The following is a 15873-nucleotide window of genomic DNA, read 5'->3' as shown; positions in this document are numbered from 1 at the left end:
GGCAGAATCACCCCCCACTGCAATGAGCCAGGGTTTGTTTCCACCGTTCCCCGCAGAGCAATACCGCAATAACTGCTGTGGGCGCCCAAGCCAAGCCAGCCACAGGGACCTACCTGGCCGGGAACAAAAATCGCACTGACCTGGATGTGATCGGACCAATTTTCCTGCGTCATGGATTTCTGTAAGAGACGTTGCAAAAACACTGCGGTGAAGACACTGGACTGGAGCCTCCGTGGCCTCTCACTTCCCACCACGTACCTCAACAAATCTCTTGTGGAGCAGGTACTTCAAGGTGCCCAGGTGTCGCTGGTTGAGAATATGGGGACAAAGCACTGGGGAGGGGAGAGAAAGGATGGGTCAGTGGAAGCATGAGAAAAGGGACCAAGCAGGGCTCATTCAACCACCTGCCCAGGTCTTTCAACCCCTGAGCGCGACTCTTTATTAAGCTGCCAAGGTTGGAGACCCCTGGTCTAGTCAATGGAAAAATAACCATTTATTTCATAATCCTGAAGGACGTGCAGGGTCCGGCCAGAGGTTCTCTTTGGGCAGAACCTGGATCCTCGTGTTGGAAACCGCTCTCTCTGGTCCCTTCAGACTGTGGGACCCCAGTTCCTCCCACCTCTCTCAATCGGAAACAACCCCAGACTCCGTCCAGCTCCCAACCGTCCCCCCAGAATGAGGGCTTCCCCCCACGGAACGTGCCAGGCGTGCCCACCTGGGTCCAGGCTGTACTTCTGCAGCAACCGGAAGGCCACTTTATTCATCGCCCTGCAGTTTACCTTTTCCGGCCACTTGCCAGGCAGGGCCCGATACTGTCTGAAAGGAACCCAAAGCAGGCGGAGGGAGTCAGTCCGGCCAGAGAGATCCCTGGTCCTCTGGCCAGGGGCCTTGACCCTGGGCAGGGAATTCCCCTCGGCCACTTAACGAAGGAGATGCCCCTGTGCGTACAAGGCACACACGTTCCCTCTCTCCCCTCCCTCCACGTGCTCCGATTCATCCAGGAGCACAGAAGACATATTCGCAGGGCTGGGATGCTCTCGGTTCGCCCCGGTTCTATAGAACTGGTAGCTCCGAAGAGCAGCAGACACCAAACTGGTTCGCTGTGACAACTGTCCGGTCGTCTGTTTGGCTCACCCACCCGCCCGGGCTTTAGGCTGTCCTTTATCTCGTCAGCTGGAGCGCTTTTGAAATTGAATTCATTCTTTTGAAACTGAATTCACGTGGGAGCAAGGATCTGGAGCACGTGTGTGTGGGGACCTTTGGGGCCTTTGACAGGTGCTCGAGGGAGGCTCCCCTTCCTCACGTCAATTATGAGCAGCGGTAAAGTCAGAGCAAAAGCGACGGAGGAAGAGGAAATAATGTTTACTCACTCTGCGGAGCAAATTTCGGGAAAGTGAGCAGCTATTTCCTTTTTTGCTGCAGGAACAGCTGGCTGCGGGAGGGGGAATGCTGCTCCCCCCAAGAAAGAGGTCCTCCCCGGGTGGGCTCCCAGTAGCCCCCTCACCTAGCGAGGTCTTTGATCTGGAAGCCTGGAATGGACCAGGAGTCCAGGAGTTGCAAGAGGCTCTGCTGTAGCTCAAGGCTGCCTTCCACGTAAGCTTCGATGACTTCCATTTTGTCCTGAAGCAGCAACGGGACGCACACCTAGGGCACGGAAGGGGGGGAAGGCGCACTGGCACTCCGCACTCTCTTTGGCCCAAAAGGCTGCGGGAGAGCTACCCAACTGGGCTAAGCAGCCCCAAATGCTCTGTGTCCCTGCAGATGGGACAGCTAGCACTTCAGGGAGAAGCGGGAAGGACGTCCGCATTGCGCACGGAATTTTACCTTCTCAAATTCCAGGTCTGGTTGCAGTTTCAGTTTTATACTTAAAATAGCAGCCTAGGAAACAAGGAAAGGTGGGAGGAAAGTTCATAAAGCAGTGCAAAGAGTCAGCAAAAAGGGCTTTGTGCAGGGGTGGGATTCTACCAGTTCGCGCCTATTCGCTAGAACCGGTTGTTAACATTCGGAGAACCGGTTGTTAGAAGAAATTACTGGCCTAATCCTGTAAGGAAGGCAGAAAGGAAACATTCTGGGGTTGCTTACAGAAACTGCCTCTCCGTTAACCCTTATTACATTCTTGGCAGGACTAGACTTCCTGTCTCAGGAACTTCTCTGGAGTTTTTTTTCCCCTTCCTTTGTTGGTACTTTGCTTATGTGGAGGGACCATTCAGTTACAATGGCACTGAAAAAAGTGACGTATGACCCTTTTTCACACTTACGACTGTTGCAGCATCCCCACAGTCATGAGAGGCCAGGCGAGGAGATGCGTGCCTCGATGTGAGTGATATTGAGTTGGCCACGCCCAGCCAATAGCATGGCCACAAACCACATCCACCCAGTCACATGACCACCAAGCCACGCCCACCACCTAAGCCACACCCACAGAACCGGTAGTTAAAAAAAAATTGAATCCCACCCCTGGTTTTGTGGATGTATATGCATGCACACACGGGCTGGGCCCGCTGGCATTTTTCAAGGCAGCTCCTTGGGGTTGGCAAAAATGCTCCCTCTGGGCCCCTTCAAGCACAGCCAGAGGGCACCCTACCCCCTCTCAGCGCGCACACATTTCAGAAGGGGGCTCATCTCCCTCCGTGGGACGTTGGCCCCGAAAGAGTTACCCAACATCTTCAAGCACCAGGGACTGACCCCCCCGCTGGTACTGTCCAGCTGGGCAAGGAAACATCTGCAAGCAAACAGCCAAGCTCCGAGGGCGTGAAGAACTCCACCCGTGTTATCCACCTCTGGTAGGGCTATTCCTGCATGTGGTTGGCCCAGGAGCCTCTCCTGGCCCTGCCTGGACAAACAAAGCTTCCCCCACCCCAGAGATACTCGGCCTGCAGGGATGCCCAGGAAGTGCTTGTGAGCCCAGGGGGGTCTCTGGCCATTCATTTGGAAGGGCATAAAGTGACCCACCCTCCTTTAAACATACGGGGTATTTAAAACTGCAGCGCTCTTCCACGGCTATCCCGAGCCTCCGTAACTTTGCCCCCTCTGAAAAGCTGAAGACAACCAAAGAGGGGTGGGGGGGGAAATGGAGACCCAAAGCCATTCCCAGGCTTCTATTTTGGAAATGAGAGTGAGAGGGGGAGGGAGGAGGCTGGCAAGGAAAAAAAAAAACGGAGCAGCCTCCGTGCCGTTGTTCCCTTGCTGTTATTTTTACATACCCTCGGGACTGGTTGCTGCTCTCTGGAATCCAGTGGGAACCAGCGAGGGCAGCTGAGACTAAGTCAGCCGGTAAGGAGTGAGTGGGATGCTGCACCCGTTGCAAATGGCTGACTAGCCGCCCATCTGCTTTCCTCTGTGGCCAGGGAGACCACCGCCAACCCGGGGAGACCCTCCCCCCCTCTCACCCTTCCCTGCGCCCTTCCCTTCTTTCTGAGCCCGGCGATCTGAGGATAAATTCTCTTTCAAAACGGAGCCTGTGGGTGCGGGGGGGGGCCCTTCCTTCCTCCCCGCTGTGGATCTGGAGTGGTTCTGATTTCGGTCCCCCTTCTTCCTTTCACAAATGTGCATCATAGGGCTGCAAAAGGACATTTCCTGCAGATCCAACTTCCAAATTACTTAGCTGAAAAGTCTGACTGAGGAGGGGAAGCATTTGCCTCTCGGAATCCGAAAGGCCTTCCAAACGGGGGAGAGACTTTCCCCAGGCTGCACCGGTAGCCAGGAGGGAGGCCTCCACTTCTTCTGAAGGGACCAGAGCAGCTGAAAAACTGCTCCGCTCCAGGTAGCCCACAGAAAGACACCTTCCTCCTCCCAATCTCAAGGCACAAGCTGACACACACACACACACACCCCGCGCTTTTAAAAGGCACAGATATCTTTTTTTTTTAAACCTTTAGGAGCTCTTTAAAAAATGTAAATAAAACAACTCAACGGACAACGGAGGGTATTCAGGCCGCCCCGAGGCAGCCGCCGTTCCTCCAACGTGAAATATCGTGACACGTTAAGCCACGGGGCCCCGCCAGTCAAAGCTGAAGGGACCTTCCGTGTCCTTGGCGACATCACGGGGGCACCGAAGCACGGCTGGTGATGGGAGAGCGGATTTCATCCTTCTTGGTCTGCCACCTTCACGTGTGTGTGTGTGTGTGTGTGTGTGTGTGTGTGTGTGGGTGGGTGTGGGAGAGAAGGGGATGCCAGAAAGGGCTGTTCAGGCAGGCACAGAGAGAGGCCCTTGGAACAGCTGGCTGCAGTTAACTCAAGAGGGACGCGGACTCCAGTGCCACAGCATTCCCAAAGGAGCCTGGTAAGAGGGGCTGCCCCCTCCACATCCACCCTTCTGCACCGGCCCCCACCTGCTCCCCAAGGCTCCTCCCAACACAGTCCCAGAGGGAGAGCAACACTGCCCCCCAGTGGCCAAGCGAGGGCACCTCACCTCCTTGAACTTCCCCTGCTGGCAGAGCTGGTTAACGAAGGCCAGCAAACGGTGATAGTCTGCAGTGTGGAGCTGGTAGATGCTGATCAGGGGCTGCAGCAGGCTGGCGTGGCACCTGGCCAGGCAGGTCAAGAGACGAGCCTGCAGCTCCTCCAGCTTTAAGCCGGACTGAGGGAGGGAGGGAGAGGGAGAGGGAGAGGCTGTGAATTCTAGGCCCAAAGCAATCCAGGCTGAAATTGGGGAGACTGAGGAACGGGGGGACCCCTCTTCCCGCTCCAAGTCTGCGGGAAGTGCCAAACTTTGAGGGAAGTGGCAACCAATGACACCTGGTCACAAACGGGGGAGGGGGGAGAGCCCTGCGACCCATTTGAGAGGCGACAGGGCAAGGCCTCTGTGTCTCCCCAGTCTTCCTTGGACGCCCACTCAGGGCCACGGCGCTGAGGACTATGCCCCAGCTGAGTCCGGCAGTCCCCTTACCGGCTGATCCCTGGCATGGCTCTTTATCCAGCTTTGCAGCTCACGGACAATGTGGGTCAGCAAGCCGGGCCCTCCCCAGTCCGTGGAGCAATCCAGCACATCCAGGAGCCAGGCCCACGGGTCGGGCAGGCTGGCGAAGCCCAGGCGCATTTCTTCTCGGATCTAGAAAAAATCCAGGATGATTCTCGACTGGCTCTGCTCTGCCAGCCCACGGGCCACGTATCCCCCGTGGGGCACCCAGCTTTTGCGAGGGGCCAACTTCCCAGCGAGGGAGAAAGGGAGCGAGCCCAAGCTGACCAGCAGAATTCCCCCACCCACCCCCATGGTGGGAGATTACCAGTTAACCAAGCAGCCCCCCACCCCACCCCGCTGGTCCCCAGAGGGCCTGAGCAGATGGGAGCAAGAGAGGGAAGAGGGTGGGTTATCCCCACCGGGGGCAGGTGGGCACTGCAGCAAATGCGTACCGCTTCTTGTACGATGCTTTATCGAACTCACCTTTTCCATGTCCTTCCATACCCAGAGAGCCTGAAGTTTCTGGAGCAAGGGGTCTTGCTCTGGAGGGAGAGAAACAACGTGTGAAGCGGTTCCCTTCCACCCGCCAGGCCCAGGGCTCCCACATACACGCTTATGGCCTGGCCAAGGACAGCCCTCCAGCCCTGCTGAGCGTATCGGGGTCTCCTGAAGAACAACAGCGATGCCTTTCCATCGCTCAACTAAATGGCTTTGCAGAAATAAAGGCCCGCGGGCCAAAACCCTGGCACATTTTCACCATGGGTGGGGTGGGTGCTTGTTGCAATGAGCTGCTCTGGCTAGCTGCTGCTCCAACCCGAAAGGCCCCCCTGGGAACTCGGGGCCAACAAGAGGCCAGATCAACCGCTTCTGGCCGGGGTTGGGCCCTCTGACCTTCTTCCCTTCCAGGAAGTGCCGCTCCGCAGAGACCCACCTCCGCCTCTCCCTCCTCTCCAAGAAACACCCCTTGGCCTCCCGTTCTCCCCACGTGATAGAGCAGGAAATGCAGGCTCAAGTGCCTTGGCTGGCTGAGACGTCTCAGGGAGAGGGCAGCCCCGAAACTACCAGTTCTCCTGAAATCAGCCCACTGGACAGGAGCTCTCTCTTTCAACCTGCAGTCCCCCGTCCCCCCCAGAGGGTGGTTGGCAGGCTGACTCTCAGGGGACAGGGCTGGGAAGGTGCCAGGTCCGGTCCCCAGAGTTTGGGGTGGGACAGCTGATGCTTCCAGTCTCTGTGGCCTGGGAGATGCTGGGCAAGTTAGCCCCTGACAGGCAGCCACAACTCAGTCTAGCCAGGATATCCTCTTCCCGCACAGGGTGGCGGTGGCGGTAGCATCTCACCCTGCAAGTGTGGCTGTCTCTGCTTCTCAAAATTGGACATCAAAGAAAGGGGGTTTAAAGGACAGTGTGAAAAAGAGGAGCGTGAGCATGTGGGGGACTTGATAGCTTGGCATCAAGTCCCCCCACACGTGTGTGTTTGTGTCACCCAGAGATCTGAACAATACGGCTCTGGCAGAGAGCAACTCCTCTCGCTGGAGCCTCTGCCTGCAAAGGAGAAGAGGGAACCAGGCCTTCAGCTTGGCAGGCTGACAGCCTGGGGCTCCAGGCTTTTAATCTGAAGAAGCAGCCCCCTCCCCGCTGCCCCCAAATCCAGTGTTTGTCTTGGAAACAGCTGAACAGGGGGCTGCCTGTTGCAGGAAGGACAGACAGACGGAGGGTGACAGGCAGAGGCGACCCCTGGACCGATCAGAGGAGGGAGGGCTGGAGAACAGGAGAGAATCCAAGAAGGCAGCCAAAGTTTCCTTGGAGTGCTTACATCTGGTCGAAGCCTGCAGTCTTCTCAGACTGTGGCTGGGCGAGAATTTCCTGGGACGTTTTGCAAGTATTCACGGCAGGCTTCCTCGCCAAGGGCTTTCTAAACTTAAAAACGTTTTTTTTCTACTGAACTTGGCTTCTCCGAGCCATTTTTCCTGTACTGTACTCTCCCCACCCACCCACTCCCATGGATATCTCTGTCCTACCCGCCACACATTCTACAGGACTAATTCCTTTTAGGACATAAACTAGCTATTGCCCAAAGAGAATTTAGATTATTTTTCTCCAAAGGTCTCCCGGCTAAAGCTTATTTTATGCAAAAAATAGATAGGGGAACCTGGCATCCCATCCCTCCCTTTCCCCCGTCCCTGGAATGAGAGGGCCAGAAAAAGGGGCCTGGGGTGTTGCTGTGGACTCTCCCACCCCCTTTCCCCAAAGCCAAAAAGAATTAGAAAAGCTTTCTAAACATGCAGGAGGGAAGATCCAAACTTGCGAAGTCCAAGTAAAAGGGGAGGGGGGTTCGCACCAGTGGCTCCAGGAAACCTCTGGGTCCAACTGCAGGCGACTAAAGCCCTTCCGTGGTTTTAGAGGGACTCATTTAAAGGAGGAGACCCTCAGCCCTGAAATACCTACTTCTCTGCAACAACTTGACTTTGGGGTCAACCTCACATTTCAAAAACTACCTATTGGCTGGTATCTAAAAACAGGGGCCTCCAGAGGGGAAAGGACCCCCACAAGGAGCCAGGAAAAGGAGGAGGAGGAAGAGCCAAGAAGCTGGGCCTCACCACTGGAGTTGTGACTTGGGAAATCTTCCACCGAGGTGTCTTCTGGGGGAGGGAAGACAGCTGCCCCCTCGTCCTGGAAGCAGGAGAGAATTTGGTTATTCGCAACAAGTGGATGACACCAAATGCCACCTCGGCTACTGCCAGCCCTTGGCGGGAGCGTGGGATAGCCTCATTCCAAGGTAAAGATTCAGTCTGAAGGCAGGAGGAGGAGGTCTGTGCTTGTTGGGGAAGCCGGGAAGAAAAACTGCTGAGGAGGCATTGAGGGGTGGCCTCTCCTTGATCCCTTTCCAGATTGCCTAAATGCGGCTTCCTGGCCACTGCCGAGATGCTGATTAGCCCAAGGCCCCCTTACAAAAGAACAGTGGGGCACAAGTCCAACTCAAGGAACACGACCTGGTGGTCATTCCCTGCACGAAGCACAGGAGGTCAAAGGCATGTGTAGAAGCCTCTGAGCTGGCATTTCACTGGCACCAGGATGGGACAGGCATGGCCTCTCCAGTGAGCTAAAGGCTTGAAGAAATGCACTGGGAGCCAGCATTTATTCTTGAGAAAACAGCTGCACGGGGAAAGAGAGCCAGATGTTTTCCTGGACAATTGCTGAGTGTGCTGCTTTTTTTTTTTCCACTTTGAGAGTTTAACTTAAAAGAACACACACACAAAATTAAGATGCGCTGCTGCTTAGCTGAAAAATTAGGAGCTGCTGGGTGCGCTGCCAACGGAGGATTTCCAGGGGTGTAGATATTTTTTTCCCCCCTAAAGTCCTGTAGTAGAACACAGGCAGCCTCTGAAGCTGACATCTGTGATCCGTTTAACATTTCTTAGGGGCTACAGACTTCAAAAAAAAAAACACCCACCCACAAACCACATGAAAATGTCCAGTAAAGCCAAACCACATCAAAACTCCTTGACAAGGGAGACTCAGCCAGCTGCTGTTCTCGGTGGGGAGCTCTTAGAGGATCTACTTCGCTTCCAAACCTCTTTTGGTGCAGCTCCATCCAAACTCGAAACCACCGAGAGAATATGCCCATCCACCCTGAGACACAACCAGATCACCACTGGCCCAAAACTCACAAACTCTCACAAAGCAGACACACACACACACAGGTGCAGAAACATCCCCGGGTCTCAGCTGCAAGGCTCATCTGGGAAGGGGGCTCTGGGGGCTCTGCCCTCCAACCGACTGGACACCAGACTCAGGGGAAGCCCAACAGATGCAGCCGAGGAAGGCGGCCCAGCCAACGGTGCTTTCCGCAGAAAAAAGGCCCGCAGCCTCCACGACAGAGGCAGAGAGAGAAGCCCGGGCAGGGCAGGCCTGCTGGGACCGTGGAGGAGAGAGGCTGGCCAGCCCCCCGCCCGGGCCTTCTTCTTCCTCCTCCTCCTCCTCTTTCACCAGCCGTTTCTCCAAGGAGCCCAAAGGCGACCAGGAGGCCGGAATGGAGCCGGCCGCTCGCTCCGGCTCCGGCCCTGAAGAGCCAGGGGAGAGCAGCCCGAGGCCCGGCTGAGGAGAGGGCCTGCCGCGGGCGTTGGGTTTCTCGACCAGGGACCGGCCTCCCTCCGGGGCGCGGGGCGTCGGGCACCCACCTGCTCCCCGGAGGCCTCCAGCCTTCAGTCCGGCGGGGCTCTCCCTCGCCCGGGGCCCCTTTCTGGGAGAGCCGAGAATTTCCGGCCTTCGGATTTCCGACGCTTCCGCCTCCCGCGCGCCCTTTCCAGGAAGCCGAGCGAGCCCAGAGCGCGACGGGCCCCCGCGGCGCCCCCTTTCCCCGGGCCAGGCGGGCCGGAAGTGGCGCTCCGCCCGTGCGCCGCCCAAACGGGTCCCCCGGGCTCGGCGAACCCCGGGCGGAACCTTCGCTCGGCGGCCGGCGGAAACAACGGCCCCGCGAGGCAGGGCGGCGGCCGGGTCGGCGGTCCTGCGCTGCCCCCTCGCGGCCGCCCCGGCGGCGGGATGGGAGGCCGCGAGGGCTGCCCCTGGGGACCAGGCCCGGTCCCTCCGCCTGAAGGCCGCTCCCCAACAATCGTCGCCCGGGCGACGCGGCCGGCTCGGCCCGCCCAGCCTTGTGGCAGGCGAGGGTCCCCGGAGAGCAGCAGCGCTGGCCCACCATGACAGCAGCCCAGAGGTGCAGCTTCTTCCCTCAGGAGCCCTACTACGTCCCTGGGTGAGCCCGCGGCTGGAGGCCTCTGGCCGAAGGAAGGCGATTTGGTGCCAGTCTCCCAGCAGAGCTTCCCCCTCCAGGAGCAGTCTACCGCTGTGCCCAGGGAGGCTGGAACTCGGGAAGGCTGTGCCAGCTACCCTCCGCGGCCTTCTCCTTCGCCTGTGCCCCTCAGGGAAGCTTTTTCTGACTTAAGGATTAGCTTGCCTTTCTCCCCCACCCACTCACCCACCCTGCAATTGCTTCCAATCCCTTTTCCTTTTCCACCCCTTTTTAGGGTGGAATTTGTGACTTCAATCTCTGAATAAAATGGCCGTGGCAGATCTCTTAATAATATTGGTGCCAAACGACTTAAATTGATGCTAAATTAATCCCGTTTTTCTAGCATGTTCACGTGTGGATTCATTTTCCTTTTACCTGTTTGTGCCTCTTTAAGATATGGAGGCTTTTACCCCCAGGTCCGCTACCATGTTGGGCAAAGTTACGGCAGAACCACCTCCAGGATGCTGACCGACCCTGAGGTCCGCAAGAGCCCGTGCTCCGTTCTCACACCTTTGAAGAGACCCAAGTTCACAGAAGACTTCAGCCGGCAGAAACTCCCTGCACCAGACAGGATGGATCAGGGCCAGTCGTACATCCCGGGATACACAGGTGAGCATCTGGAAGAAAGTGGGCAAGAAGGCTCCTGGTGTGTCCGGGACTCCTGTTGGCTCTACTGCTCTGACTGGACTAAACAACAGTAAATCGTAGCACAGTAACGCGGTCAGAGCTATACAATTGGCCAAATAGTAGAAATTCAGAGGGAAATTTCATCCTATCACCAAAAAAATCCTTTTACATCCCACCCCACCACCACCCCCAAAAAAACCTGGCAGAGGAAAGCCCTGCTCCAGAGTAGCACTCCAGGGGTGGGTGATATCAGGAATTACCCAAGGGGCTTTCTGCACGTGGGCAGGGCTTCACCCCAGCTGCCAGCCCCCATCTCTATCTCCACCGTTTTGCTGGCTCTGTAGGGAACCCCGGAATGATTCCCCCCACTGGCTCCTTTCAAGGTTGAATTTAGGATGTTGGTTTTCTCCTTTTATTTCCCTTTCTAGGATTTGTACCCTACACTGGTTGCTTTCCTATTCCAAGCCAAGATTTGCAGCTCCCTTTGCCAAGGGTTCTTCCCCGGCCTGACCCTCCTCTGTGGACAGAGGGCCATCCAGCACCAGCTCACAGGAAAGTCATCCCCTGTCATCCCGGCATCCGGTTAGCCTGTGGGCCCGGGTGGAGGCAATTTGCAGCCACAGCCAGCTCACAGCTGGTCTCCCCGAAAGACGAGCGAAGGTTTCTCTGCCACCCGGACATTGCGCTGGTGTGTGGTCAGGAGGAAGTCCGAGGACCTTGCAAGGCTGGCATGTCCTTGGTGTGCGGACAGGGCTGGAGGGGGCCTCCTTGCCGCGCAGGTACTGACCAGGTAGGTGCTTAAAAGCAGACCATGAGATAGAGACCAGCTGTAATGAGCAGACCACAGAAAAGAGGCACCAAACTCCTGGGGCGATTCCCATCTGTGACCAAAGTGCAAATAGCAGTCAAGGTCTTTGTCCAATCTCAATGGTAGACAACTCTTTCTGATGGCGTTGCCCCCAATGAGTGCAACAGCATCTGTAAATATTGGGTTGGGAGTCTTAGGTCTATCCCATTACCCCTGAAGCCAAAAGCCACAATTTCCTTATGAATCTGCGCAGAACATGAGACCAGCAAGAGGAGCCCTTCTGACAATATTCATTTGCACCTATGGGAAGGAGTCTGGGGTGTTTTGTTTTACATTACTCCAAGAAACTTACTTACCTGGAGCTAAAAGTGGTTTACTGGGCCAAGGTCCCTCAACTGGCTATGTGCCTAACCGGGACTAAAAACTCATTTCCCAGTATTTATAGCCCGAAGTCTTAACAGCTATACCAGCGGCTTCCATTGCTTTGAAAGGTAGTTGCATGTTTCCTGCAGAAAGTCAGACACAATTATTTTTTTGTTCGTCTCGCAGCCAACCAGGACTGAAGGAGTGCCTTTGCCACTGGCAACAGAAACAGTGGATGTCAGGCGGTTTGACCGGATCCCCAAACTGGATCTGCCCAACCTCATTCAGCGAAAAGCTATCTCAGGTAAACTATGGGCAATGGTGAGATAAGAGCGTCGAGTCTTCCTCTCCTCACATAGAGTGCTCTCTTTAACCAGGTTAGAGAAACTGGATCAGAAAAAGCATTGAAACCCATAGGGCTTTCCTTTCTGAAACGAACACATTGAGCAATGAAGCAGTTTTTGAGCTAACAGAATACCCACCCCTGCCCCAAATCTTCCCGATGCCTCAGCCAGTCATTCCCCCCCCCCTCCATCTTCAGCAGCTTGCTCCAGCATGCCAATTTGGGCTGGGAAGTGTTGGATGGAACACCTGCATTTGCCTGATGCCCTCCAGGCATGCCAAAGATGGCCAGGATTTCTGAGCTGAAGCATTTGTTGGAAGAAGTGAGAGCAAATGTATGCCCCGGTTACCTTCAGACCCTTCCAGATTCTCACTAGGCAAGACCGATTTTATAAAAGCCACAGCCTCACACCCACCCTTGTTCTGGGCTTGGAAGGAGTAAAAAGGGGTTGTAGCTGCAGCCACTCTGGGTCCTGAGCAGCTCCCTGGAACCTTTTTCACAGGATATGCTGGATTTATCCCATGCTTCACCTGGGTTATGGGAGTCAACTACCTAAAGGGAGTGAAAGATGCCATGAATAATTTTGATAGAAACCAGGTAATCCTGGGATAGGGAGCAGGGGGGGCTGGGCCCATCATTCCCCCCCACCCCCAACAGTCATGTGGCCAGGCACTGATGCTGTCTGGAGACAAATGGGTCTCTAGAAATAATTTCTCACCTAGGGAAGACTCCAAGCCAGGAGTCAAATTTAGCTGCAAGGCATCAGCTTTCCTAACACTCAATTGTCCTTCCTCAGGAAAGGCTGAGAAACCCTATATATAGTTTTGGACAGCGCCTGCCACACACTTACTGGCCCAACACAAAGATCTACAACAGCAGAGGCCTGGTTCCATTCTACACCGGGTTTGTGCCAAGTAAGTGATGAGACCTGTCAAGCTAAGACAAGTTTCTCCCCCTCCCCATTAGCTCCTCAGGGCTGGTTGAGATCTGTTCAAAGTAACACATTTGCTCCCAGGGCCTCTGGCTACACAGAACTGAACAAGCTGAGGTCATTCAGCAGCTGCAATTTGGCAGACAGATGCTTAGCGCTGGTTATGAAATATGACGAGCTAGGAGAAACTGCAACGCTCTTTGCCCGTCTTCTGGCCAGTAAAATCCTTTGTACCCTTTCAAGAGATGCTTTTCCTCTGACTGCTTCTGCCTGCTGAAGTTTTCCTTGCAGAGAAAGAATGACGCCTTTACACCCGTTCCCTCTTTTAAACATTCCACTCAATCCTGTGTAGCCACATGAACGAACCAGTTGGAGCATGCAGAGCTGCTGACTTGGGGTTTTTCTTCTCCCCAGCTATCCGTGAACATTATGCCCTAACTTTTGGCAACAGCACTCGGAAAGCTTTCTACGATGAAGTACAGCAGAGACAACATACAGGATGAAAATGTTTTTAATGTCCTTACAGCATCAGACAGGTGACATAAAGAAGACGCAGAACACATAAACAGAGGTCTTGAACAAATAAAAGTTTGTGACACCTTTGAACAAACAGGTGTGACCCCTCCCCCAGTCTCTTAAGCTGCTTCTTCCTCTGCTTCCTCTTCAAACTCACCCTCTTCCTCAGCTGTTGCATCCTGGTACTGCTGGTATTCCGACACCAGATCGTTCATGTTGCTTTCCGCCTCGGTGAACTCCATCTCATCCATACCCTCCCCAGTGTACCAATGCAAGAAAGCCTTGCGACGGAACATAGCCGTGAACTGCTCTGAGATGCGCTTGAAGAGTTCCTGGATGGCGGTGCTGTTGCCAATGAAGGTGGCTGACATCTTAAGGCCACGAGGAGGGATGTCGCAGACGGCGGTCTTCACGTTATTAGGGATCCACTCCACAAAGTAGCTGCTATTCTTGTTCTGGACATTCAGCATCTGCTCATCCACCTCCTTCATTGACATGCGCCCACGGAAAACCGCCGCAACTGTGAGGTAGCGCCCATGGCGGGGGTCACAGGCTGCCATCATATTCTTGGCATCAAACATCTGCTGGGTGAGCTCAGGCACGGTCAGGGCACGATATTGCTGGCTCCCACGGCTCGTCAGAGGAGCAAAGCCAGGCATAAAAAAATGTAGCCGAGGAAAGGGGACCATGTTGACTGCCAGCTTGCGCAGGTCAGCGTTTAGCTGGCCTGGGAACCGCAGACAAGTGGTCACTCCGCTCATTGTGGCCGACACCAGGTGATTGAGATCGCCATAGGTAGGAGTGGTCAGCTTCAGGGTCCGGAAGCAAATATCATACAGGGCCTCGTTATCAATACAATAGGTCTCATCTGTGTTCTCTACCAGCTGGTGGACTGAGAGAGTGGCATTGTAGGGCTCAACCACAGTGTCTGACACTTTGGGGGAGGGGACAACGCTAAAAGTGTTCATAATCCTATCCGGGTACTCTTCACGGATCTTGCTGATTAGGAGCGTCCCCATGCCAGAACCAGTGCCACCCCCCAGGGAATGGGTGAGTTGGAAACCCTGGAGACAGTCACAGCTTTCAGCTTCTTTCCTTACAACATCGAGCACAGAGTCAACAAGCTCAGCCCCCTCGGTGTAATGGCCCTTGGCCCAGTTGTTGCCTGCTCCGCTCTGACCTGCAAGGGAGGAGGGAAGCGAGTGGGAGAATGAACAACCCATTAGATGAGCCCCTAACGTGCTCCTGTCTGAATCGTGCACAAAAGCAAGTCATTTAGCAGCATTTACCGGCCCAGATAGATGCCATGCGAGGCCTGGAAGCCGTCTTGGCCCTATGGAGTGACAAAGCACGTCTTGCGTATCAATGCTCTTGCACGCTTGGATAGCTTTTTTTGCACCTGCCTGGAATGCGGCTCCTGCAAACCAGCCTCCCTCGCGAGAAAGGCAGCAATCCCACTCCCAAAACCCACCTAGATCGCCTAAGTTAAGGCAACTAACCTCAACGCCCCTTGGATCCCCCTAAAACCTCAGCACCCAATCCTAACGAGCAAAGGATGCGCTGCGGCCTTCCCTTGGATGCCGTGCCCCCCCCCCAAAAAAACCGTCGGCCAACCGAGCATTACCCACCGAAGACGAAGTTGTCGGGGCGGAAGATCTGCCCGAAGGGGCCCGACCGCACCGAGTCCATGGTGCCCGGCTCCAGATCCACCAGCACAGCCCGAGGGACATACTTGCCGCCTGCGAAGGAAAGGCCAGCTCAGCCGCCAACACCCGAAACCCCGCCGCCTCCCCCAGGACTACAAGCCCCATCATCTCCACCCCTCCCCGACGAGCCCCTCTCGCTCCCGGCACTCTGCGCGCGCTCAGAGGCGCCACGCTAAGCGGACCCACCGGTGGCCTCGTTGTAATAGACGTTGATGCGTTCGAGCTGGAGGTCGCTGTCGCCATGGTACGTGCCGGTGGGGTCGATGCCATGCTCGTCCGAGATCACCTCCCAGAACTAAGGGCGGAAAAGCGGGGAGAGCTTATGAGGAGGAGGCGCAGGCGGCCTTCCCGAGCCCCAACCCGGCCTCCTCCGCCTTCTTGGCCGGCTCGGCTGACCTTGGCGCCGATCTGGTTGCCGCACTGGCCGGCCTGCAAATGCACGATCTCCCTCATGGCGCCGGAACCGACGGGCGGGAACGACCTCTTCGGTCTGGACAACGAGACAGACGACGCCGACGGCACAGCGAATACTAGCTGCGTCAAGGCAACGGACACCTTTATATAGGAGGCGCAAGAAAGGGGGCGGGGCTGCGTAATCGCGCGCGTCCTCTCAACCTCACTCCACCTTTCCCGTCATCCGCCTTGTCGGTGGTGATTGGGCGAAAATGCTCAAGCTGCGCTGTTGATTGGGCGCTCGAGATGCCAGTCTTAACCGAAAACCGCCCCGCGCTTGAACGTTTTTTTTTAGCGCGAGGACTTTCTCCCTCGAATTTTCTACTTAGAACGTTACAACGGTCGCCCGAGACTCCTCCTCCTCGCGTTGGTTCTCAGTGCTCCCTACCAACGGGGGAAAAAAACAACCCGAGGACTCTTCTATTGGGCGATTTGAATGAC

General features: G+C 55.7%; 3 protein-coding genes across 3 annotated transcripts in view; 1 reads left to right on the top strand and 2 right to left on the bottom strand.

Annotated features, from left to right (window-relative positions):
- The window catches only part of EXD3 (exonuclease 3'-5' domain containing 3), a 36777-nt gene extending 27590 nt beyond the window's left edge, over positions 1-9187 (bottom strand). Inside the window, 11 exon segments of the mRNA XM_087943913.1 lie at positions 141-179; positions 259-332; positions 716-816; positions 1505-1644; positions 1825-1878; positions 4412-4579; positions 4889-5050; positions 5384-5442; positions 6713-6811; positions 7497-7569; positions 9078-9187. Coding sequence (XP_087800039.1) covers positions 141-179; positions 259-332; positions 716-816; positions 1505-1644; positions 1825-1878; positions 4412-4579; positions 4889-5050; positions 5384-5392 — 747 coding nt within the window. The 5' untranslated portion in view covers positions 5393-5442; positions 6713-6811; positions 7497-7569; positions 9078-9187.
- A 15-nt stretch (positions 9188-9202) lies between these two features.
- Positions 9203-13383, top strand: CIMIP2A (ciliary microtubule inner protein 2A). The gene is made up of 7 exons (XM_026686534.2): positions 9203-9649; positions 10080-10294; positions 10741-11102; positions 11670-11787; positions 12329-12423; positions 12623-12740; positions 13172-13383. The coding sequence occupies exons 1-7, from the start codon at positions 9594-9596 to the stop codon at positions 13258-13260; spliced, it is 1053 nt and encodes a 350-aa protein (XP_026542319.1). The 5' UTR covers positions 9203-9593; the 3' UTR covers positions 13261-13383.
- Positions 13254-15808, bottom strand: TUBB4B (tubulin beta 4B class IVb). Its single transcript, XM_026686533.2, has 4 exons — positions 15376-15808; positions 15166-15274; positions 14902-15012; positions 13254-14453 (listed from the first exon to the last, which is right to left on the bottom strand). The coding sequence occupies exons 1-4, from the start codon at positions 15430-15432 to the stop codon at positions 13393-13395; spliced, it is 1338 nt and encodes a 445-aa protein (XP_026542318.1). The 5' UTR covers positions 15433-15808; the 3' UTR covers positions 13254-13392.
- Between the last annotated feature and the right edge of the window lie 65 nt (positions 15809-15873).

This window comes from Notechis scutatus, chromosome 15 (genome assembly GCF_049901735.1).
Source record: "Notechis scutatus isolate UNSWTSFEM ecotype Mainland chromosome 15, rNotScu1.2, whole genome shotgun sequence".
Lineage (NCBI taxonomy): Eukaryota > Metazoa > Chordata > Lepidosauria > Squamata > Elapidae > Notechis > Notechis scutatus.
Note: the sequence above shows the minus strand (reverse complement) of the source record. Positions and strands in the feature narration are given on the sequence as shown.

Bases quoted from the DNA above. Each gene is read 5' to 3' on its own strand.
- CIMIP2A (XM_026686534.2), top strand. From the start codon at position 9,594: ATGACAGCAGCCCAGAGGTGCAGCTTCTTCCCTCAGGAGCCCTACTAC. The intron at 10,295-10,740 runs GTGAGCATCTGG...TTCCCTTTCTAG, and splicing joins GTACATCCCGGGATACACAG to GATTTGTACCCTACACTGGT. The intron at 11,103-11,669 runs GTAGGTGCTTAA...TTCGTCTCGCAG, and splicing joins GCCGCGCAGGTACTGACCAG to CCAACCAGGACTGAAGGAGT.
- TUBB4B (XM_026686533.2), bottom strand. From the start codon at position 15,432: ATGAGGGAGATCGTGCATTTGCAGGCCGGCCAGTGCGGCAACCAGATC. The intron at 15,275-15,375 runs GTCAGCCGAGCC...TTCCGCCCTTAG, and splicing joins GCAACCAGATCGGCGCCAAG to TTCTGGGAGGTGATCTCGGA. The intron at 15,013-15,165 runs GTGGGTCCGCTT...TTTCCTTCGCAG, and splicing joins CTATTACAACGAGGCCACCG to GCGGCAAGTATGTCCCTCGG.